Source organism: Crocodylus siamensis, chromosome 9 (genome assembly GCF_052110815.1).
Source record: "Crocodylus siamensis isolate JL-2025a chromosome 9, ASM5211081v1, whole genome shotgun sequence".
Lineage (NCBI taxonomy): Eukaryota > Metazoa > Chordata > Crocodylia > Crocodylidae > Crocodylus > Crocodylus siamensis.
Genome location: NC_143403.1, coordinates 36,324,833 through 36,350,123, shown reverse-complemented (window position 1 = coordinate 36,350,123; position 25,291 = coordinate 36,324,833). Strand labels below are relative to the sequence as shown.

At 47.1% G+C, this 25,291-nt stretch overlaps 1 protein-coding gene across 9 annotated transcripts in view; it reads right to left on the bottom strand.

Annotated features, from left to right (window-relative positions):
- CPNE2 (copine 2) overlaps positions 1 to 25,291 on the bottom strand; it is a 221,987-nt gene that overhangs the window by 62,045 nt on the left and 134,651 nt on the right. For all 9 annotated transcript variants that reach the window (XM_090062655.1, XM_090062652.1, XM_090062649.1 and 6 more), the window contains 4 exons: positions 18,633 to 18,716; positions 10,568 to 10,657; positions 9,078 to 9,176; positions 1,658 to 1,744 (listed from right to left, as the gene is read on the bottom strand). In XM_090062655.1, the coding sequence (XP_089918781.1) occupies positions 1,658 to 1,744; positions 9,078 to 9,176; positions 10,568 to 10,657; positions 18,633 to 18,716 (360 nt within the window). The remainder of the gene's footprint in view (positions 1 to 1,657; positions 1,745 to 9,077; positions 9,177 to 10,567; positions 10,658 to 18,632; positions 18,717 to 25,291) is intronic.

Genomic DNA, 25,291 nt, shown 5'->3' with positions numbered 1-25,291 from the left:
GGGCCTGAAAGCATTTAGCCTGGTCTCTAGTTCCAGTGGTTTATGAGGGAATGGAAGTCATCTTGAGGACTGTCCCATTTTCTTCTCCAGTATAACACCATTTTAGTCCTGGGTATGACTGTAAACTGCATCTGACTGGAGGGTCTGATGGCAATGTTATATGGTATGGTATGGCAGGATAATTCCTATAAAATACCACAATGTTGCCACCTCCAGAGTAAAGCAAGTATAGGGCACCTCAAAACCCTAAACCCCGCTGCCTTGTGGGTAACTCCTTTGTAGGAGAAAGGCTAAGGGACATCATCCTGACAGAAACAAATGCTCGCTGACGCATTAGGCAGTCAGCAGCAGTTCTTATCTGTTGCTGTCTGGCGGAAGCTACAACCATCAAGGCACTGAATGTCTGGACTTGATCTGGCCTTTGCATTCTGTCTCAGTGGTCTAAAAGGGGGGTGGTAGGTCTTGGGCAGCTTCCACTCCTCCAGATTCTTGCTTTGGTGTACACATCAAAGGTCTTGGTGTGATGGTCGCTTGACTCCACACAAGAGGATTCATCGGGCACCTGACTAGTCCTCTCATATGATCCAGAGGATCGATGGTTGCCTAGAACACCATTTTAATAGTCAGTATCTCTCAAACAGCAGAAGTAAAAGATTTCTATTTTCTACAGGTTTGAAAGCTGGAATCCCAGCCTGGCAGATGGTGAAGAAGGATTCCATCTACCTCTAGCACTGTGAGACAGCAGATCCTGGAGTCATGCAGGAACTCAGATGTGTTCAAGGCAGAAACGTGAAGAAGGCAAACAGCAATTAGGAGTGTGTGACTGCTTGAACTCATTCCTCATGAGCCACTAAGGCTAGGGCATTAGTGGATGTACACTTGCTAGCCAAGTTGTGAGATATACTGGAACTTAACAAGTCCCTGGCTCCTCTGACCTGGCAATGAATGTTAGGTACTAAGTGAAAACTGAGTCTGACAAGTCCCAGACATGCCAACCTCAGATCTTGTTGTACTCATCGTGGCAGAGCGCTGGCTTTCTCCACTCAACTGTTAATAAGATGCAAGTATAAGTTATCTGTAGCCTTCCAGTGTCTACTGGACACATTCTAAAATAATTCACAGCTGCCCCAGTAATTGCAGTCAAAGAGCTAACTGCCAGCCTCCACATCCCCTTCCTAACAGCCTGTTAATCATCTGTATCTGTGACAAGATGTGTCCAACAGTTTTAGACAGCTGTTAAAAAGAACAGAGACCTCTGGCTCAACCTCAGGAAGGTTACTACCATAAAGCAGTGGGGAAGGACTGTTCTCACTTGCCACCAGGTACAGGAGACTATTGGGAGAAGACACGACAGCAAGTACAGCCATAAAGTGTGTGTGTCCCTTAACCCATGGCCTCCATGCCCCCCAATTCTATAGAATCACTGGTGCTCCAAAGATGCAGCATTACATGAGTAAGTCAGACACAATGCACTTATCCCATTTATGTCTTGCTAGGGACACAAGTTTCTCTTCACTATTTAATTTGTATTCAAAGATCTATGTGACAGCTTTTACTTTCCTATTGGGATTTTGGCCTGGAAGTTATCCAATAATCTAAACCCCTGCCCCTCCAAAAAAAATTACTTTAAAAGAGGGATAAAAACATTTAAACTCACTTTGCAGGATTTCACAATAATACTACCAGAGTTCTTATAGTTCTTTTTCTTCTTTTGCTTCTTGGGATTAATGCATTCTAGTTCTAGCTGTAACAAACAAGAAAGACAACAGCATGAAAGCAAAATTCTCTGCAAGGGTTTGGCCATCAACATAGCATAATTTAACAACCTGGAACTCAGGTATGAAGATATTTTACCTCTAGTACCTGTCAGCTACTTTCCCAACATAAGCCAGTTGATGGAATAAACAACATTCTTTTTCAAATGAATAAACAAAGAGCAGTCACAAAGGAAGGGAAGCCCGATTCCCATTTTAGGATGAGAAAACTGATGGTGTAGAGCAGTTAATGGTTTGCTTTGCAAAGGTCAATGGCAGTAAAACCAAGGTCTCTTCCAAGCTACTAGTCATTTGGATCTATCCACTAGAGGACATCCCAACATGGATCTATTATGGGGCTCTGGGTCTCATGCCTGACTCAATTCTATATACACACCATCCATCATAACAATTACCTCTCCTAGCTCACCAGCTGAGCATGGGGTTTTTATTATTACTAATTCTTTGTACTTGTCTGAACAGGGACCTATGATTCAACCACCATGATAGCTCAATTTAGGCACCTAAAGGAGTGGGCAGATTTTGAAAATACCTAACTAAGGCTTTGAAGACTTGGCCCTAGCTATGATACCTCAATAAGAGCTGAAGTTGCCCAACTTTGGGAACCAAGTCCCTGAAAATCCAGCCCAAAGTCATGCGCTGGTGTGCACAAGGTCATTTACCTGAAACATCTTCTCAATATAGGGGAAGCCTGATCCCTGGGGCAAACATACAGGCATGACACTGGGTAAAGAGATTAGTGGGAGAGCTCTCCAGCAAGAAGACAGGGTCTGAACACACCAGTGGTGACAAACAGGTGGTGTGGGAGTGCTGTCATGTACACAGATAAAAGGAGGAGAGACAGGCATTCTGCTCACAGCTTTGGCTCCCAGGGTCTAAAAAGAAGAGACTGCCGGGACTATTTACAGCAGGCAGCTGTATTTAGAAGTGCTGGGTATTAGACAGAGATGAAAGTAGAAACAGATGAGTTTAGCAAATTTCAAGTGGTGGGAAGGCACAGGCTGATTACTCACTGGGTAAACAAATGGTTGTACTGGTTTTATTTTTAAACCATTATGGGGGAAAATCCCAGCTACTACCTTTCCATGGAAAACATCCCACTCACTTATGCAGTAAAGGGTGTGCTATACACAGAAACTCTTGAAAAAGAGTAAGTTCTGAGCACCTAAAAGTGGTGGCCACTGTTGCACTTTTTGATACTGGCAGAAGGTAGGGCAGGGTGGGACCTTTGATTAATCAAGTCTGTTGGAGTGTGCTAATTAGCATGCCCCAACAGCCTCCCTGTCTTGTGTATTCAGCTCATCAAACAAGCTCTAGTTAAAGAGCCCCTGCTACCATTTTGAAGAGCAAGGATGCTGAACACACTGCAAGCGATTTAATTAGAGTGGCTCTCAGGATCTGTTCTAATTAAGGTCCCCCCCACCCACCCCAGACCACGTGCAAAGACACCCTTAAAAACTAACTGGTTCAGAGAGGCTTAAGATGCATTTCATAAAGCAGGTTGCTTCTTATGACTGCATATGTCTGCCTGAACCAGTTAGCCTCTATGGTGCCACCCTGTTCTACCTTCTTCCTGACTTCAGGATAACATGGGTAATCACCTCTCTGTTTTTAGAACAGTAATTCTTACCAGTAGCATCATCATAGTCCCTAGAAGACAAGACCAGGACATCATTCTCCTAAGTGTTATGTGTACATCTAAGGAAGTGCTATCCTTGCCCTAAGTACCCTACCAGTGACATGGACAAAGGATAGGAGTCCTGTTGCCCACACTGTACAGACAGAGTTCAGAGGCACGGAGAGATTAAGTGACTTGGCTCAAGCTCAGAGATAAGGCAAGAGCTGAACCGTGATCTCTTGAGGCCAAACCTTAATTATAAAACCATCCTTCACTGCTGCAGGGTAGTCACCTACACCAGTGTTTCCCAAACTTTTCTAGTCCAAGGCACGCTTACATTAATAAAAAATTTCTGCAGCACACCTGTTAAGGCATTTCCCATCCTCATACCTATTGTAGCTCATTGCCATGACAAAATTCCACAGCACACCCATTCGTTTCTGACCTGTTCACTTTTCTGCCATGGCATCCTGGTTGGGAAACACTGACCTACACAACATCGAGGGAGACTTTAGAGATGCCCAAAGGGAAAGTGGCAGGTTAAAGTGAGGTGGCTACTGTCATGGATCAATACCCTTTTCAAGAAGAAGTTCTACCTCAGGACTCCCCAAAAAGCAGCCTTATTTTGGTCTCCCTCTTCCCAAGAACTTGCCTGTGAAACCCTGACATGGCTTCATAAGGGGCAAGCCTCTGCTTTGAGGCTCTGTTTCTTCTCTGTCCTTGGCTTCCCTACTCATTAATAGCACTGCCACCTTGGAGAGCTTCTTTGATCAGGTCCTAGGAAGTGTGTAGGAGGAGTAGTGTTTTCTTCATGAAGGGCAGGGTGGGATTAGAGTGCTAATGTCCCAAACGACACAGCAGACCGCTGAGCTCCAAACAGTCTTTATTGTGCCACAGCAGTTCTCTTTCCCCTCCCTCAAACTGCACTCTGTCCTCCCTAGGACTACTTCTTTCTCTACTCCATCCACTTTGGGGCTACTCTTTTCTCTCCCAAGCTTTCTCTTTAGGCACAGGAAGTCACACTCACAACAAAACTGTTACAAAACTATAGAACTAACCCCAGGACTAACATTCACCCAATCAAATTAAATGTCATAGAGTTAATCAAGGGAGCAGTCTCTCCAGCCTAATGCCAGGCCCAGACTGTCATCTTCCCCTGGGCTGGAGAGGGCATCTAGAAATCCTACTTGTGAAACTATTTACAGCAACTATTTACATTAATACATGCTCACATTAAGATCCCCCCAGATTGTTCCCCCCAGCACTGCAGGCTAGAACTCAGCCTACTTAGCATCTTTCATCAAAGCCATAAAAAAGGGTGTTTCATGGAGAATGACTGACCAAAGAAGGGAAGGAAGAACAGAATAGGCCCACAGAAAAGGAAATGTTAACAGGCAATGTTCCAGACAGCCAGTAAATTACATTAAGCCACTTCCCATTGTGTTTGGCTGCCTGTAGTTTGCAGCTCTCAGTTTTTATAAATAAAAATATATTTGACCAAGTATTCCAGGCATTTTTGTGTCCCAAAGTAGGTCAGACACCAACACATTCAATGGAAAAAAACAATCCTGGGTAGGAAACAAGTTACTCAATAGTTTCTAGTTATTTTAACAAGGGTTAATAATAAAAGCTGCTAGTGTAACTGGAGCACAGAAGAAAAGCCAGGAGATTCAGTTGTGCAAGACACCTTAGTGTTTGGAAGAAAGGGCACTGAATTACAGTGGGCAGGCTTAGTCATAAAAACCCTCTGGACGTTAACAAAGAGTCATGGTGAGTTTCCTGTGCTAGGGACAATTTAGCTCTTCGTGGAAGTTCATTTTTCTTATGGCACAATGTACATTGCCAGGTGCTCCCATGAACAGTACCAATTAGGGCTTCACCGTCCTAACCAGCAAGGGCCTACGTCCTCCCTCTGGAACACTGACACTTTGGTTGGTTGGGGGGTGGGGTGCTGTAGGAAAAAATTGACACTAAATGAACCTGCCCATGGGCTCACAAGCTTATTGTGTGTCAGGGACCATGTACGTCTTCCTGCAAGTGTGCATGCACATCCCCTCACACAGCAAAGACCCAAGCTACCAGGGAATATTGTAACCCAAGCATCAACACTAACCCACCAGTCTGATCACAAAAGCAGCCTCTACTTGATGATCTGCACACACAGCTGACACACACAAAAAGCAAAAAGGAAGGAGACAGCATCCTACTTTAGGGGCTGCCTCTCAAACTGAAGTCAACCTGCCAGGTTCTCAAACAAATGGCAACTCATGCAGCTACTTCACAGGAGCTTCTAGGACATGGGTCGGCAACTCCTGGCATATGTGCCGAGCATGGCACACAAGGCCATTTTGCTCGGCATGCCACGGGCAGCCCCAGCTCTGGGTAGCTGCTGCCAGCTGGGAGCCCAGGCTGCTCCTAGCAGAGCTTGCAGTGTCCCAGCTGCCTGCTGGGAGTAGCCCAGGCTCCCAGCTGGCAGCAGCTACCCAAAGCCAGGGCTGGCTGCAGCCAGGAGGCTCCAAACAGCTGTGCTGGGCTCCAGCATCAGCCCCGTACTGGCGCGTGCACCTGCGCCTTGGAGCAGGCGGTGGGAGGGGCCGGAGGCAACGCAGCTCCAGTCTCTCCCCCACTCCCGGCACAGAGGTGATAGCAGGGCTCCGGAGCCCCATGCAGCTGTTTGTAGCCAGCCTGGGCTCTGGGTAGCTGCAGCAAGCAGCAGGTAGGCTGCAAACAGCTGCACTCCACAGTTCTGGCTCCACAGCCGGGGTAGCTGCCGACAGCCACAGAGCCCGGGCTGGGGGGCAGGGGCTTTGGATGGGGGGCATGGGGCTGGGGGGCAGGGGCACAAGCAGGGCATCTTGCCATGTACACCTTGCCCTCATTTTGTTTTTCTGGTACCTGGCACCTTCCAAGGTAGGCATTGTGGTGTTTTTCGGCACTCCTGCCAAAAAACTTTGCCTATCCCTGTTCTAGGACTTAGTGGAAATACCAGTAGCATTTTCCTGTTAGCAGGGAAAGGAGGTTTATAGTTACAAGTCACGCACTTGAATGCAGCAAAGCACTCTGCAGGGTTGATGCAAGTACAAGGTGCAAGCATCGATTATTTCTAGTCCTCTCAGGTAATTCCCTACAGGGTTCAAGGGGGAGCAGGAACACAACCTTTATGGACACAGTTACAATGAGGAATGCACAGCAACAAACAGACAGCACTAAGGGGAACTCAAGCTTAATGTCATTCTGAGCATTCACCTCTAGATCTCAAAAGAAGATGGGGGTTTTAGAAGGGAGAAGAGTGACAGAATGGGCTCTGATTCACAGTCTTGGACTGGAAGCATAAGTGGCATTTGAAAGGAAAGACAAAACTAATGAAATGAGTGGGACATCAAGAGAAAAGAGGATGAAACAGAAGAGGTGGAACAGGAAGGAATGTTCAGAGCAGCAACTTGTTTTAGGGGCAAAACAGCAGAACAGACCACTCGGGTCATCAAGTCCAGCTTCCTAGGATCACAGGCCTTAGAAACATTCACAGAAATGTTTGCTTTGGCCTCTCTCACATGCCACAACCCTAAAGCACCCCCTAACATTCTGTGGGAGACCACAGCCCAACTGTGCCTCACTTTCTTTATCTGTAAAACAAAGAAAGGAGGCTTGATTCAGGTCTACATGGACCTTGGATGGAGACAAGTTCTCAAGACATTAGGATACCTAGAAGGACCCAACATTTGCCCCCTCTGTATTGTGGGGTCTGTATTAAGATCTTTAAGAAAAGAGAGAAACTGAAACTTTCCTTCCTCACTCTAGACCTTGTGAGCTTGTTTGTACATCAGGAGCATGACCCCAAGCCCACTGGACTCAACTGCCAGTCTTTCCATTTGCTTTAACAGGCTTTGGATTCGGCTTTAGGTGCTTCTGTCCACACCTGCAGAAGCCTTTGCCTGGATGGACCGCAGCCTGCATAACCACAGCCACCATCAGCTGTTTACACAGCCACCATCAGCTGAGCACAGAGATCACGGGACCAGGGACAATATACAGTCATGGCATTCTGGCTAACAGGTGAACAAGGCAAGCCAGCCCCACCTGAACATCCCTAATACAGGTCTTCTCTCTTCCCTATGCCAACAGCACTCCTAGGGGCACCGGGAACATGTGGGCCAAATGGTTAAAGATCAACAAGCCACACCAGGGGAAGCAACAAAGATCAGTCACTCCCCATAATGCCTAGTACAGTCCCACACACAATGCCTGTCGAGGTATTTACACACAACAGCTCTGCCACTTCCCAGGCCTGGGAAAAGAGGGAGGCTCCAGTTGCATATCAGGGTGAGCATGGCTACAGTTTATCATACACCCAGTTCATTAACATGCCTCTGGGATGGAGTCAGGGAAGAAGGGTGGTTGGGGGGGGGGAGAAATAGCTTCAGTTACCTTTTCCACAGATTTCCTGCCTGACCTTGAGTCACTTTGTTTGTTTGTCTGTCTCTCTTTGTCCCTCAGTTCTCCCACCTGGACAAACAGCTTCCATCTCCTCACCCTTTGTTTTGTGCAGGGGTTGGCAAGCTATGGCCCACAAAGTATCCAGACTTGACCTGCAGTGTCTACGAGTAGGGGGGAAGAAGGGGAGGTGAAGTGCAGCAGTGGGGGATTCAGAGAAGATACCCTCACGGTCCTTCTGCCTCCATGCATGCCATTTGTCACAATGCATTCCTGTGCTGTGCTCCACTTCTCATCTACACAGCCTCTGCTGACAACCAAGTTCTACCCACTCTTTTCTCTCACTGTCAGATTTGCACCTCAGCATGACTGTTAGTTATGGGAATCTGTAGCACTTGGTGGCAACAGTGGGAGCAACTCAGAAGAAAATAGGGAGTACTGGGGCAGCAGCAGAAGACAGGAAGGCTGTGGTAGTAGCCAGATTGCAAGCTGCATCCTGCCATTTGTAAAGGCTGCCAACCTCTGGTCTTGTCCATTTACACTCCAAGCTCTCTGGGGCAGTCATAGTCTCTTACTACATGTACGTACAGTTGCCTTCTTTGATGTCTAGAGACAGCTGCAATAAAAATAAAGAACACCACAAAAGCCACTGAAGGGATTCTGCTTTATAACCAATCTTTACTGCCTTGAACCATAACAGCATAGGAAGAGATTTTACCCAGTCCACTAGCTCAACTTTTTATCCGGGCAGTTCCACAACTTTAAAAAATACCCCCACCCCAGATGTCTATGGGGCTAGCATGACACTCAGTGTCAGGTTGCAACAAACTGGAAGAGAAAAACAGAGTCCCATCAGAATATCACTGTTTGAGAACATATGTCCATAGAGACACAAGAAGCAGTGGGACTTCTCTGAATCAGAGAGCACATTCAACAGCAACAGGCTTAGAAAGGAGGACAGGAGAAGGTTAGAGAAGCAGCTGACTATACTGGCTGATATTTTCAGTAGTCATGGCTCTGGGTGCCTAAGTTTTGGGGTTCTCAACTTGATACTTCTTAAAAGATCTTTATTTAAAAAGGGTACTCCAGCATTCAGACTCAAGCTTTAAGGAATCTTGGAGTGGGCACCCCAAAAGTAAGTCACCCACGGAAAGAGCCATTCCTGAAAATAGCAGCCACAGGAAGTAATTTGTCCTTTATTTCTGCTTCCTTTTTTTTCTTCTAGAACTCAAATGTCACATTTCGGTACTTACTGGAAAGGCATCTTGGGCTTCACACATCTTTGCTACCGAGGTCTGGAACTCCCCAATGAAGTCATGTCCCCCATCACTATCATAATCATAGCACATGACCTAGGGAAGAGAAAAGGAAGAGGGCATTTTTACACATCACGCATAGGCCACTACAGCTAGTGGTTAGATAGGCCACATTAATATTTTGTTCAGCTTTCACTTAGCCAAGGGAAACCTTTCAGGTGCATCCCATTTTTTTGGCATTCTTTGCTTCCTTTGCTTCCTGAAGGTCAAATCACAACCAGCTTTCCTTTATGCAATGAGGGTCAAGCAAAACTCTTTGAAACAGATCAACATCACTCTATATAGTGACTTCAAAAGCAGGGGTCTCTAGAGGGATGTTCACAGCTCTCTCCTCTGGGCCTTCTCAATATTAATAAATCTCTTGGAAGTAACAGAGAGCACTGGCAATGGCTTTAATCATCAGCATCCCATCTCACTCATAACACACTGAGGTGAGATGGTGGCTAACTCTCCACCAGCCACCTGTCTGCCTCATGTGCCTACTGTTGCTATCACCATTGGCAACAGCGGGGAAGTTGAAGACAGCTGCTAACACAATGGGGAGCACTGGGCTCAGGAGTGATAGACCTTTGATCTCCTGAGTGACAGTGCTATGCTTAGGGAGATTTTTTCTTTTTAGTTAGTTTGTCTTAATATTTTTTCTGTGAATCAATAGGAGAGGGTATTTGCTTTCAAGTGCTGCTTACACTAATGGAAAAGGCCATATTTATAGTAGTCAGGGCCAGTAGCATCACTTAAAAGGAAGGTGCCAGGCCATCTTAAGACCCTGGGTTCAGTAGCAATAAGCTTTGTCAGACTACTCAGCTGACTGAAAATTTTCACATCCAGCTGAGGCCGGACTTCTTGGGAAGTGTTTAACCACAACCATTATGCCATTTTGGTGAACAAGACATGGACAGAAGAGACTGCCTCTGAAAATGCTCCTGTCCATGCCTGGAATGGTACCCACAATTTCTGGGTCTCACCAGTCCTCTTCTGTTAGCAAATATCTGTGAAACCTACCAGCAGCATGCGTCATTCCTCTCTAGGGCTAATGCCCAGAGGACAACAACATCTTACTGCTGTTACTCCATTAGTTCAAACTGGAGAGGGAGTGGGGTGTCTGTGGAGTGGATCTAAAGGTTCTAACTTGACTGATGACCTATGCAGATGTTAGTACGATGCTATATAATGGAACTTTTCTGAGGTTCATTATATTTTCCAGATAAGATGTGTTCAGCAGCTGTCTGCAGAAGAAGAAGAAGAAGAAGAAGGGACTTGTTCCAACTAGCACAGGTTTGAGGCTTGAGAGCTGCATCTCGGTTGTCTTGGCTCTGTGTTGGTTTCAGCCTCTTCCCCTCAAAATTCAGAATCTATTTTCCATGCTGCAACAAGAATTCAGAGCAACAAAAGGAAGGTTGAAGCAATGCCATTTTTAATGCAGTCACCTTTATCAGCTTCTCTATATCTCCATCACACAGTGACACTAAAGGCACAGTGAACGGCTTCCACACTGGATCCAATGTGTATTTAATCACCTGCAGAGAACAAAATGGTTACATTAGGAGGACATGAGCAATAAGTGCCAAACAAAGTGAAAGCTAAAGCCTTGTTTCAAATAGGTGCACAGGCCCAGAATCTGAGGTGGTCTAAGCTGGCATAGTTATACTGAAAATTAGCAGAGCTTCATCAATTTATATCAGCTGAGGATCTGACCCATCAAGAACATGCAACTGTGGGACTTCAGACCAGACAGCAGGCATAAGGACCTCAAATAAATCTCACTCGTGTATAATCTTCATTGCCCCAGTAAGAGTAAGTACAATTGGCTTAGTTCATAATTTTTATTTAGGTAGCTTAATCAGCTTGACATTTACTGAGTGAATCTGATTCTTTGGTACAAATCTGGTGCATCAAGCAAATGCAAACAGTTTCTAGGTACAGTTCATATGGTCACAGACACATGTTTATAGACAAAGGGGTGCCTGTTTACATGTAAAGAATTTGGGTAGCTGATTTATTTTAAAGGTGAATCCTGGAGTTCAAAGGTGAGCAGCACAAGACTGATGCAGGAGGGAAATTGGTTGCCTTTCAAGCTATTGCTCGTCATCAGTTAGGCTCCAGGAGTGGCGAGAGATGTGCAGGTGAAAGCCCGCTGCGCCGCCGCACCCCTGAAACCCCCAGAGACCCCCCAGCAGCCGCGGAGCACCCCGCCGGCCCCCAGCACAGCCAGAGGTAAGCAGGGCCCATGGTGGGAAGGGGTTAACGCTTAGAGAGCGGGAGGAAGCTGCTGAGAGGGAGCCAGGCCAGATCTCACCCCGCCCAGGCCTGTACTTTGCCTAGTCTCCCAGGAAGCCATGCAACCGGAGCCGTGTGAACAGGCTGTGCAAACAGGTGCGCTTGTCTGCTGGCGTGTGAGTTAGCATGGAGTTTGCGCAGGAGGGTGCGCAGGAGGGCCCGAGGCCCTGCCTGTGAGCCCCCCAGGGTAGACAGTCCCAGTCGTACCCCAGCCTACCAGCGGCATGATGTGGATGGGCATGGCACTGCACCCCGAGGGTCCCTTGGGCTCTGTGGCCCGCCCCCGGGACCTCAGAGACGGCTACCCAGATGGAGCCCATGGTCCCGGGCTCCACGCAGACAGAGCCCCTGACTCTCGGCTGCGCAGGCTGCCTGTCCCTTTTTCAGGCTCTGGGGCCGGGACGCATGGCTACCCCACTTTGTGAGGTCAGCTCCCTTTTGGGGTCTCTGGCGCGCCAGCTGGAGGAGCTCCAAGCCACAGTCCAGAGACTGCGTGCCATCAGGGACTGTGAGCAGGAGATAGACTCCTACTGCCAGGCCCTTCTGCCCCGGGAGGCGGAGGGTAGACCACGGTCTCCCTTCAGGACAAGGGAGGACTCATGGACCCCCCATTCTCTCCAGTCAAGGGCATGGACCAAGGTGTTCAAGGGCCTCAAGGCCCGCCGCACCAAGGCCCCTGCCCCGCCGGAGCTTAGCAACAGGTACACACCTCTTGCAGTCCCAGCAGAGCCTGCTAAGTTGACAGCTGCCACAGGCAACATAGGCCTGAATGCAGCTACCGCCCCCGCTCTCCACATGACAAAACGTAAAGTGTTTGTTGTGGGAGACTCCATCCTGAGGGGGACTGAGGGAGAAATCTGCCACCCCGACCCCTTAGCCCAGGAAGTCTGCTGCTTCCCGGAGGCTCTCATCCGAGACATTGCAGATAAGATCCCTAAGCTCCTCCAGCCCACAGACCACTATCCCATGCTCCTTTTTCACATGGGCACCACTGACACGGCTCAGAGCGCTCCCAGCCAGGTCATGAGGCACCACAGGGATTTGGGCGTGGGGCTAAAGGGTCTGGGGCCACAGGTGGTGTTCTCTTCGATCCTCCCAGTCTCAGGGTATGGGCTGAGGAGAGAGAGGAGGATCCACGTAGTCAACCAAAGACTGCGGAGCTGGTGTCATCGTGAAGGCTTTGGCTTCTATGACCACAGTCCACATTTTGGCGAGAGAGGGAGCGAGCTGCTGGGAAGAGATGGCTTCCACCTCTCTCCCCCGGGGACGAGGCTCTTCATAGGGATAACGGAGACCTGGTGGGACTTCACCCATGACTGGAGCATGGGTATAGATGGCTATACCCTGTACAGGAAGGATTGAGTAGAGAAAACGGGCGGGGGTGTAGCTCTCTATGTTAAGGAAAACTACACGTCCCTGCAAGCTGATGTTGGCGACCAGGGTGGACGACTGGAGACCCTCTGGGTTAAAATCCATGGGGAACACGGCACAGGGGACACAATGGTGGGAGTCTACTACAGACCTCTCACCCAAAGTCCTAAGCTTGACCAGGAGTTTGCCCGCCAACTGGCTGAGGCTGCATTCTCCAGGATCATGGCTGTCACGGGTGACATCAATTACCCGGACATCTCGTGGGAAGATCACTCAGCAAAATCCGAACGGTCGCAAAGCTTCCTATTGTGCGTGGATGACCTCTACCTTACTCAAGAAGTCCATGGGCCAATGAGAGGTAAAGCATTGCTCGACCTGGTACTGGCAACTGGGGATGACCTAATCGGCCACCTAGTGATCGATGGGAAACTGGGTGACAGCAGCCACAAGCTGATCACCTTCATGATCCACCATAAAGTTGGCAAGTCAGTCAGCAACACTGAAGGTCTCGACTTCAGGAAAGCCAACTTTGACAAGCTCAGGAGGCTGGTCAGTGAGGCCCTAAGGGACCATGACCCCAGGGAGAGGGGCGCTCAGGAAGAGTGGTTGCTCCTCAAGGGAGTGATCCTCAATGCACAAGCTAATTCGATTCCATCTAGGAGGAAAGGCAGCAGGAGGGCACAGCAGCCCGCCCTGGCTCTCTAGGGACCTGGCAGACCTCCTGAGGCTAAAAAGAAAGGCCTACAAAGGATGGAGGATGGGATTCACCTCCAAGGAGGAATATTCTGCACTGGTCTGGTTCTGCAGGGAGCAAACCAGGAAAGCCAAGGCTGCAACTGAACTCCAACTAGCTTCAAGCATCAAGGACAATAAAAAGTCCTTTTTCAGATATATGGGAAGCTAAAGGAAAAGAAGGGCAACATTGGACCCCTGATGAACCAGATGGGACAACTGACGCCCAGGAAAAAGCCAACCTATTAAATGGGTACTTTGCGTCGGTCTTTCATCAGTTCCATGGGATGTCCATGCCCATTACAAGACAGAGAGGTCCAGGTGAGGGAGATCCCCTGCCCTCCATCAATGCTGATCTTGTAAAGGAACACCTTGAGAGGCTGGATACATTCAAGTCAGCCGGCCCTGACAATCTACACCCCAGGGGACTCAAGGAGCTGGCAAGTATTATAGCCCAGCCTCTGGCACGGATCTTTGAAAACTCCTGGTGTAGAGCCTGAGGACTAGAAGAAGGCCAATGTGGTGCCTATCTTCAAGAAAGGGAGGAAAGTGGATCTGGCAAACTATAGGCCCATCAGCCTGACCTCTGTCCTGGGGAAGATCTTAGAAAAGTTTATTAAAGAGGCCATCCTTAATGGACTGGCTGACACCAACATCCTGAGGGAATGCCAGTATGGGTTTGTTGCTAGTAGGTCTTTCCTGACCAATCTCATTTCCTTTTATGACCAGGTGACCTATCACCTGGACAAGGGAGAAGAGATTGATGTCATATATCTTGACTTCAAAAAAGCCTTCGATTTGGTATCCCATTATTACTTCTTGGCGAAACTGACCAGCTGTGGCCTTGGATCCACCATGACCCACTGGCTGGGAAACTGGCTCCGTGGTTGGACCCAGAGGGTGGTAAATGATGGAAGTCAATCGTCATGGTGCCCTGTGACCAGTGGGGTCCCCCAAGGCTTTGTCCATATTGTTCAACATCTTCATTAATGGTGTGGACACCAAACTTTGGGGCAAAGCATCCACACCAAAAGACAGGTGGGCGATTCAAGCTGACCTGGACAGGCTCAGCAAATGGGCTGATAAGAACCTGATGGTGTTTAATGCTGAAAAATTCAAGGTTCTCCACCTTGGGAGGAAAAACCTGCAGCATCCTTACAGGCTTGGCAGTGCTACGCTGGCTAGCACTACGGAAGAAAGAGACTTGGGGATCATCATTGACCACAAAATGAACAGGAGCCTGCAATGCAATGCTGTGGCTAGAAAAGCAACCAAAATCCTGGCTTGCATCCATAGATGCTTCTCAAGCAAATCCCAGGACGTCATTCTTCCCTTGAACTCAGCCTAGGTGAGGCTGCACCTGGAGTACTGTGTCCAGTTTTGGGCTCCACAATTCAAAAAGGATGTGGAGAAGCTTGAGAGAGTCCAGCAAAGAGCCACACACATGATCAGAGGTCAGGAAAACAGACCTTACGACAACAGGCTGAGGTCTATGAGGCTCTTGAGCCTGAAAAAGCACAGGCGTAGGGGTGATCTGATGGCTACATAAGTTTATCAGGGGTGACCACCAGGATCTGGGGGAACGTTTGTTCACCACAGTGCCCAAAGGGATGATGAGGTTGAATGGTTATAAACTATTACAAGACCATTTCAGGCTGGACATAAGGAAGAATTTCTCTACTGTCCAAGCCCCCAAGGTCTGGAACAGTCTGCCAGCGGAGGTGGTTCAAGCACCTACACTGAACACCTTCAGGAGTAAATTGGATGCTTATCTTGCTGGGATCCCATGACCCCAGCTGATTTCCTGCCCTTTGGGCAGGGGACTGGACTCAATGATCTTCTGAGGTCCCTTTCAGCCCTAATATCTATGAAATCTATGAAATCATTGAGCAGCAAAGATGCCACCAAATATAGATCTATTTTTAAAGCAGAAAAGAAAAGGAAAAAAGGAAGTCAGATCAAAATGGCAAAGCCAAAGGCAACCAGACAGTGATTCTAATTTATATACTCTTGTTCAAGAGTATGCTATGAGCTTTAGCTCCAGTGCTGTCTGCTGGAAGGGAGTGGGGAAAAGGGAAGGAATGTGCTGCAGGCTGGGGTTTGCCCAGCCAGAGCTGGAGGGTGGCCACAAGGAGGGTTGGCTCCAATCCAACAGCACTAGCCCCCTCCCAGCTCCAGCCAGGCAAACCCCAGCCTGCAGCATACTCCCCATCTCTTCTCCCCCCTCTCTTCCTGCAGACATTCCCCAGGGCGGGCTGGGATGCCCAGCCCCGATCATAGGACAGATTGACCCTAGGAAACAGAAGTTCCCTAAGGTGCTCCGAAAGTGGAGTGCCTTCATCTGATCTCTCATAAGACATGTAACTGGCCACTTTTAAAGCACTTTGCAGCTGTGCATGTGTGTCAGGGCACAGGTGCAGAGCACTTTCAGGAGGCTGATCATGCAACAAATGTAATTTCTGTTTGTGCCCCAAGTCCTTGGGGTGGGTATCCATGCTCATTTCATTATATAGCATCCAGCTGAAGGTTCACACATTATTTTGAAGTCAGGCCATAATGAGATCATTATCCTTCCTCACCAGACATCCGTGTTGCTGTATAATAAATAGTGGTCTCTGACTAATAGCCAGTTATAGTCACATGCCAAATCCACAGCTCATAAGAACTAGCAATCACTTTACTGTGGGTACCACAATGACTGCATACTCCTCCCATTCAGGAGTCATTTGAGCAATTTATTTTTCAGGGCTAGGAAATAAGAAGTTGCTTAAGCTTCTCAAAGTAAAGACAAATCCCCTCTCCCTATCCCTCAATTCCCCATCATTTAAAGAAATTTAAAAAATTCCCCATCTGCATATTTTATCTGGAGTTATATTTTCCAGGAACACCCACAGCAGATCATGAATCAACACTGTCAGGCAGCCAACAGCAAATCAAACAGAACAAACTAAAAGCAAATGGGAATGCGCTAAAGTCACTTTTTCGTCAAAACGGACAGTCCTGGGGATTGAAATGCTTTTATACATGAAAGAAATATAAAATCAATGCCCAACTGGTCAGAGGAATCAACTGGATTATTTTACCCCTTAGTTTTAAGGCTGTGGCCAAAATTTTTGAAAGCAGCATTGGATTTCACATACCTGACTAGACATGTTTGTCAGAAGCCTACTGAGAACCTACACCACCAGAGGAAGTCTTTGGGACAAGAATGTGTTTAAACATTTGGCTGAGTCAGGACCTAATTGCTCATCTGAACATAAGGAAAGAAAACCAAGTAAGTGATGCCACCTGAAAGGACTAACCTGGAACAATAGGATCCTTAATTAAACCTCAGAAGTGGAGCTATGTGATACTCACTGCTGCCTGATGCTCTTCTTTTCAGGGCTATTGTTACACTGAAACCATCATTTATCCAACACACTTCCCCATCCTTGCTAACTGGCTAGGGCTGTGTGCAAACAGAAGCTATTTCCTTTTAAATAAGCTTTGAAAGGTGGGGGTACGGGGTGGAAGGGAGCCTCACTTTGAAAATATACTAGCAGATTTCTTCTCATCTCCCAAAGTCTAGCAACAACCATGCTGAACAGCAAAGCTGAGAAGAGAAGCCAGAGCACCTCCACAAACATCCTTATAACAGTCATTTGCCAGAGATGACAACCCAGTTCAGCACCACCGTGGCTTATAGGTGCACCCATGCTAAGAAAACATCCCCGAGTCTCTATGCCTCACTACCAGTCAGAGCTTTCATCTGCTACCTTCTCATCAAATTCCAGACTCAAAGAGAGTGAGACAGTTAGCTACTCAGCTTGCTTTGAATCATTCAATGTAGAAAGGACTAATGTGCTTCTCCCACAGCCTCTTTGCTGTTTTCTCTTTACGTGGAAAATAAAACAACAACCCTTCACTTCTCCTGAGCCAGGAAAGCTAAACTAAACCTGTAAGCCAGTGCATAAGAGCTGGCGTAACATCAAGGTAGCTCCCATGAATTCTTTCAAACTATGTCAATTAATACGAGCAGAGTATTAAGCCTCAAACATTTCACATTCATAGTGCTTTATAACTGGATATCAACAGCTGTACAAGTAACCTTGCAATAAAGCTGTAAAACAGAAAGCCTGTTTCTCATTTATAGCTATGGAAATTGTGGTACCCAGGAAGGAAGCACACTGCATTGTCCAAGGTCACTAACTTCTTCTGTTACCAAGTGCAATACAAACCAGAAATCTAGTGAACTCCTTAGTCCAGTGCTCTTCCCTAGTAGTTCTCCACCACCAGAGAGGTGGATTATTCACCCTTCAAGATTTTTAAGACCTGGCTAGACAAAGCCTTGGCTGGGGTGATCTAGTTGGGGATGGTCCTGCTTTGAGCAGGGGGTTGGACTAGAAGACTTCCTGAGGTCCCTTCCAATCCTCATTTTCTCTAATTCTATGATTTGTTGCTTCTAAAAACTTAGTATTATCATATTTCTAGTGTCAAAAAGGGACACTCTGCTCCCTCCTCACTCTCCACTATGCTCAGCTGTCTCCAACATCCAGTCCCAGTTAGGGCTTGGGAGGAGTTTGGGAGGGATGCAACAGTACCGTTTTCACCAAGACAGTCCCATTTTAAACAAGTGTCCTGCACTTCCCCTGAAAAAAGAACAAAAGCATTAATCTAACCCATCTAATAGAATGCCTGGGGCAGGTGTTTGGAACAGGGCTGTCCTAGTGAAAACGGGATGTATGGTCACCCTACACAAAAATCCCAAGATGATCTCCTCTCTAATCAGGGCTCCTTACCCTCCTGCATCCAAATTGTTGGCCAATGTCTCAGTTGGAGGAAGTTAAGGTCCCAAGGCATTCCCTCCTCAGATTTTTCAAAAGGCTGCATGTAGTTAGCATATTAGGAGCTGTGACAATTTCACTTACTTCTTGCAAATCTGGCCACCACCAAATTTCCTACTTTTCAAGTCAGACTAGAGCTGATCATAGAACTTTTCATGGCATTTCAGTGCTGGCCCCATCTGTTATATCACATCTAGTCAGTGAATCCATTAAAAAAAAAAACAGACAAAAAGGTAAGAACTGATTAAAGATATGTGCTACTCTAATAACTCAAATAAGTCCTACTCACCTCCGTTCTATGGACCAGCATCCATTTTCCATCATCGCCTGGCTTATAAAACTCTAAAAATGGATCAGACTTTCCAAACAGGTCCTGTATGAGACACAATATGGGTTACATAATTTCCCATCAACTGTGTAATGGCCAAGCAAGAGACAGTCTATAGAAGAGAAATGCCAGTCTTGTACTATAAGTTGAAAGACTATCATTCTGGTTATATTCTCCCCTGTCTACAAATTCAGTCACACAGAGAATTGAACTGGCTATTACTAGCAACAAATGGCATTATTTATCTAAGAGCAAACTTTGCAACAGCAACTGATAAGTTTAGTACCAAATACCGAGAAAGTGATTATTAGTAGAAAAAGACCAGCCTTGTACTCCAAGAATTTATTTTTATCTGAGTATATTTAAAAAAGAATCTTAGCATTGGTCTGACTCTGTTCATTTTCAAGTCAGTAGTAAAACACCTGTTAAAATAATTAATTACAGTAGTAGTAGAAAAAAATGCCAACCATGCATGTAAACTTACAGAGGCTGTCTACAAAAGTGTGGCCTTACCTACATCAGTTTTGCTTCGTTGCCTGCATTTACAAAAGGAAGCTGAATTGGTAAGACAGGTTTAAAAATACAATTTCCAGGTTTCCATACATCCATTTTACTAAATGAATGTTAAACCCCATTCTAGCTAAATTGGCACAGCTCTGTGTTTAGATCATATCCTAATAAAGATTCCGTTATTTAAGAAATGGAAGTGAGTCAGGGCTGTGTCCTGGTCAGTCTGCCATTTCAGTAATTACGCTGCCCAAAGTCACAGCAATTTGAGCAGAGAAGAAAGCCATATCAAGCTGACAGTGCCTTGCTGGTAGGTGCTCTTCAGCAGCACTTGCCTTCGGGTCTGAAGGTGACCATTTCAATGGTGACTAAGTGATGCCTACATGTACCAATTTGTAACATACTTCAAGAGTTTTCTGCATCAAACCAACGTTATAAATTCCTGTACTGATAATGTTGGTGGTAGTTATGTGTGGGCATTCCAGGGAGAATGACTTAGCTCTTCTAGATTGCTTTTTATCTAGAAAGCTCAAGGGACTCCATACAGAGGTTGCGGGAGCAGGGAAGGGGAGGGGGAGAATATGTCCTAGTATGCTGTTTATAGACTAAAGAAACCGAGGCACAGAGCAGCGATGTAACTTACAGAGTCAATATCAGAGCATGGAATAAACCTTCACTCATGTGATCTTTTGATGGCACAACCTAGTGATACAATGTCTATTGCTGGATGATACTGCACAAACTAAGAACAACATAATCTGTCCTAGTGAAGTTAAAGTCCCACATTTTCAAAAGAATTTGGATGGGAGACAGAAATAGAGGGTGAGGGGGTTCTGTTTTACTGAAGGAACTCAGAAATTGATGCCACAGTTCTATGCAAGCTTACAAGGCAGAAAAGTATCTGTGAAGAGCTTCATCAATTCTTCTTGCAGCCAAGCAAGCAATCAGGTAACTACTTTACCTGGATTGTGAAGATCAAATGAACATATGGGTTAAGTGTAGCGATGGATGCTGTAGCATTGAGTACTTGTAGCTAAGCTAGGGTATAACAGGATGGCACCTGAGGACCACTGCAATGGCCCCTAGTGGCCACCCTAATTCTGCCTGCTTCTGCTCCAGCATCCCATGGTCTTCTTCTACTGCCATGCCTTGATGTTCAGAGGTAATGAGGGCAGGCTGCCATGCCTTGATGTTCAGAGGTAATGATGAGCCTAGGGTGCACTCTCTCGCATGCTCTTTAATAAATATGTTAATGACTTGGATGAAGGGGTGGAAAGGTCAACGATTAAGTTTGAAGATGATACCAAGCTGTGGGAAAATGCAGGCACACTAGAGGATATGGTAAAGATCCTGGACAACCTTGACAGACTGGGTTTATGGACAGAATGGAATCAGATGAGGTTTAACAGGGAGAAGTGCAAGGTTCTTCATCTGGGTAGGAAGAACCTTCACCATAACTACACGGAGGGTGATGGTCCACTGGCTGCCACTGCATCTGAACAGGACCTGGGGGACACGATAGACTGGAAGATGAACATAAGCCAACAGTGTGATGAGGTTGCCAGAAGGGCAAACAGAACTCTGGCGTCCATTAGCCAATGTGTTGCCAAAGATTTCATAGATTTCATAGACATCAGGGCTGGAAGGGACCTCGGGAGATCATCGAGTCCAGCCCCCTGCCCAAAGGGCAGGAAGTCAGCTGGGGTCATAGGATCCCAGCAAGATAAGCATCCAATTTACTCTTGAAGGTGTTCAATGTTGGTGCTTGAACCACCTCCCCTGGCAGACTGTTCCAGGCCTTGGGGGCTCAGACAGTAAAGAAATTCTTCCTTATGTCCAGCCTGAAACGGTCTTGCAGGAGTTTATAACCATTCGATCTCGTCATCCCTTGGGGCACTCTGGTGAACAGACGTTCCCCCAGATCCTGGTGGTCACCCTTGATAAACTTATAGGTGGCCATCAGATCACCCCTGAGCCTGCACTTTTCCAGGTTACAGAGCCCCATGGCTCTCAGCCTGTCAATGTAACATCTGTTTTCCTGACCTCTGATCATGCGCGTGGCTCTCCTCTGGACTCTCTTAAGCTTCTCCACATCCTTTTTGAATTGTGGAGCCCAAAACTGGATGCAGTACTCCAGCTGCGGCCTCACCAAGGCCGAGTACAAGGGGAGAATGACGTCCCGGGATTTGCTCGAGAAGCATCTATGGATGCAAGCCAGCGTTTTGGTCGCTCTATTAGCCGCAGCATCACATTACAGGCTCATGTTCATCTTGTGGTCAATGATGACCCCCAAGTCTCTTTCTTCTGTAGTGCTATCCAATGTAGCACTGCCGAGCCTATGAGGATGCTGCAGGTTTTTCCTCCCAAGGTGGAGAACCTTGCATTTTTCAGTGTTAAACACCATCAGGTTCTCGTCTGCCCATTTGCTGAGCTTGTCCAGGTCAATCTGGATCACCCACCTATCTTCTGGCGTGGATGCTTTGCCCCAAAGTTTGGTGTCATTGGCGAACTTGGCCAGTCCACTCCTGACTCCAGGATTTAGGGAAATGCACCTCCCTCTCTATTTGGCATTGGTGAGGCCACAGCTGGAGTACTGTGTCCAGTTCTGGGCACCACACTTCAAGAAAGATGTGGATAAGCTGAAGAGGGTACAAAGAAGGGCCACCCATATGATTAGAGACATGAAAAATAGGCCCTATGTGCAGATACTCCGGGAACTGGGCCAGTTCAGTCTGAGCAAGAGAAGGCTGAGAGGTGACTTGATAGCCGCCAACAAGTACACTGCGGCGAGGATCAGGATCTGGGCCAGCAGGTCTTCAGGAAGGTACTTCAGGGAAGGACAAATGGGCATAAGCTAATAGAAGGTAAATTTAGGCTGGACATAAGAAAAAACTTCTTCTCTGAAATGGTCACCAGAATCTGGAACTTGGGGTGCACCGATAGAGATTTTTAGGGCTGATACTGAAAGCCAATTTTTAAGGAGGCGTACTGGCCGATACCAATCCAATTTCCAATGCACCATGGACAGCTGTTGTGGTGGAAAGGGTTTGGGGTAGACAGATCAACAGCCCCATGGTAAGGGAGGGAGTGGGGCTGGGGCAGGGGCTGGGGTAGGCACTGCCCAACCAGGGCAGGGTGGGATGGGCACAGGACAGAGCCACGGCTCATCTGGGTGGGTGGGGTGCAGGGTAGGAGTGTGGCTCCCACTGCTGCACACATCACGGGAGGGCATGGTGGGAGGCGTGAGACCCCCAGATATGTGCGAGGCATCACAGCTGCCACTGGGGGCTGGGGCTGCATTGGGCTTTTCCTGGCAGGGGCTAGGGCAGGCTGAGCTCAGGGTGAGTAGCAGCTGCACTGGGAGTAGGGCTACAGCCACCCCAAAATTCACCATAGCCCCCCCCCCCAACCCTCCTTCCCAGTGCTGTTGCCACCCACTCCGAGCACAGCCCGGCCCACTCCCCACCCCTGCCCCACCACCAGAAAGAGCCCAGCTCAGCCCCAACTCTGGCCCTGGCCCCAGCCCACTGTGTCCCATGCAGATCCATGGGCACATGCCTCTCCTGCCATGCCCTCCCTGGGCACACACAGTGGCAGGAGCCACCCCTCCCACACAAGCCCCAGCTCTGTCCCACGCCCCACTCCCTCCCTCAGTGTGGGGCCTTGATCTGGCTCCCCACACCCCTTCCCTCCCCCTTCCCATCCACCACAACAGATTTACCAGCTGCATGCAGCTCTCCAAGCCCCCCCTCTTGCCACTGCAGCTCCACATAGCAGACTTAGCCTACTGCCCTCCCTCAAGATGACAGGAGCCCCCTGGCTTCCTGTTACAGGCCCCTATCCTCACCCGCCATCGTGCCCAGGTAAAAGTGCTTAAGTTCTATGTTACATAGGGCAACAATATGGATACATCTGGCCTATGTACATGATATATTTTGCCAAAGTTTTGCTAAGGCAAATTATTCAAATTCACACTAGAGGGACATTTTTCAAACTTGCAACGTACACAGTTTTGCATGTGCAATGAGACTAGAGAGATGGGGGGGAAGTGGTATTTCACACACACAATCCTAATGGTAACAATCTCCCGGGTGACCATGGAGGGTGTACATTTTGCATACAGTGCAAAACATTGGGTCTGGAAGGCAACTGAGTTCAGGTTCAGAAAAACATGTTGAAAACTAAAAAAATGTATGTGTGTGTGTCTCAGAATAAACAAACACAACAATAAAGCGTGAACAGATCAAACCTCTGCGTAAGTCTCAGAGCGATGCTGACTTTAGCCAGTGCCTGTTTGTCATTCCTTCCAGCAGCTGTTTAAATACTCTCTTGACAAAAGGACTGCTGGTTGACTGCCAGTTTATAAACGACACACACACACTGCCCAGGTAGAGTATTTAGAGATGCAGGCACACATTATGTGCATGTTTACAAAGAACCAGATTCCAGTGCCAGGAACAGTGAAATAAGCAAACAAGTAAATCCACTCAGCATAAGCAGTGGGGTTGGAGGAAGAAAAAAGGGCAGTACCTAGGATAAATGAGCGAGATGCCTTTGGATTCATTTCTGGATCCCCATTGTGGTTCCATCATAGGTCATCTGCGGTCTCTAGGCCAGACTCTGGCAGCCAGACACAGCTGGAATATTGCTCAGAATTTCTCCATTGATTTGCAAGTCGCTACTCAGTGCCAGGCAGAGTAGAAACTAGTCCTGTCATTACTGACTGCTTATGTTTCAGCTGCCCCAGTGGCCAAGTTGGAGCCCCTTGGTGCTGGGCTTTGTATTAACATACAGAAAGTACGTTACAATAGTGAATCATAGTTCTTAATGAACTAAATTTTAGCAAAGGGTTCTGCTCTGGAACACTTCTTAGCTTTCTATTGTTATTGTCTTAGTGATTCAAAGGCAGAATTTACGATTAAAGAAAAAAGAAGGTCTTGTCAAACTGCCAGCCCACCTGTCTCAGCATTTCCATGTGGCTCAAAGCAGTAGCACCACTAGTGCTTCATTACTATTTGTGTTGTACAGAAGTGAATTCCATTCCTGAGCTAGAGGCCTCAATATGCCAGGAACTATACAAGATGCACAGGAAAAGTCTGTCCCTGGACTGATTCTATGGACAGTGAGTAAGAGGAAGAGGAAAGGTTCTGACTTGAGTTGGCTGGAACATGGAAGTTCAGTTCCAGGGAAAATTCCAATGTTTGGAAAAAAAAGTTTTCATTCAGATTCAGAAAAAAAATGAAAGACTTAACTTTCAAAATTACCTGCAGACGGGAAATTCCAAAAATAGTTTATTCTGGAGAAATATTCCATTTTTATTTGATTTTTGTCAAAACAAAGGCTAAACTGAGTGTTCTGACTCTGGAAGCAGCCCTCAGTGCCCCCAGCCACAGGGCAACAAGCTAAAACTGGAGAATGCTGACTCCAAGCCCTCTAATAGCTGGAGCTAAAAGGGCTTCCAAATCAGTAGCTCGCAGTTTGGGGATCCTCAACTGCTAGGCAGCTCCCATGGAACCTGGGGCTTCCCTCATGTCCCACCCAGTAAGTTTACAGGAAAGTCAGTTAAGCTCCTGTGAGAAACCTGCCTGTCTTTTGGCAAAAATTCATCTAAAACATGTTATCCCAAGACATTTCCATGTCGATAAACTGTCATTTTCCAACCAAACCCTGTTTCTTCAGAAACATTCTCAATCCACTCTAATTCATGCTCTCCTATTATGGATGGGATAACTGAGATACACACTGGCTTGGATGATGCCAACAGAGGGTCAGTGGCAAACTAGGGAACTGGACCCAGACTTGAGTCCCAGTCTGGTGCATCTCTGTTAACATTAAATACAAACCAGAATCAGAATTAGCTTCTTTCTGGCTGAGAAATGATGTCAATTCTACAGCTGGATCCATTCTATCCCAAGGGTCACCTGTACAAACCCACTATATAATTAAGCAGGAGAGGTAAACCCCAAGAAGAACTTTTGGCTCTACAGCTGGAACCTAGTTAATTTTATAGATGTGCATGAAACTCTCTCCCTAACTACCATGTTGGCTCCAAGGGGTGAACAGAAGTGAAAATAAAGAATAAGGCCAGTTTACAGGTCAGGAATTGAGCAAAA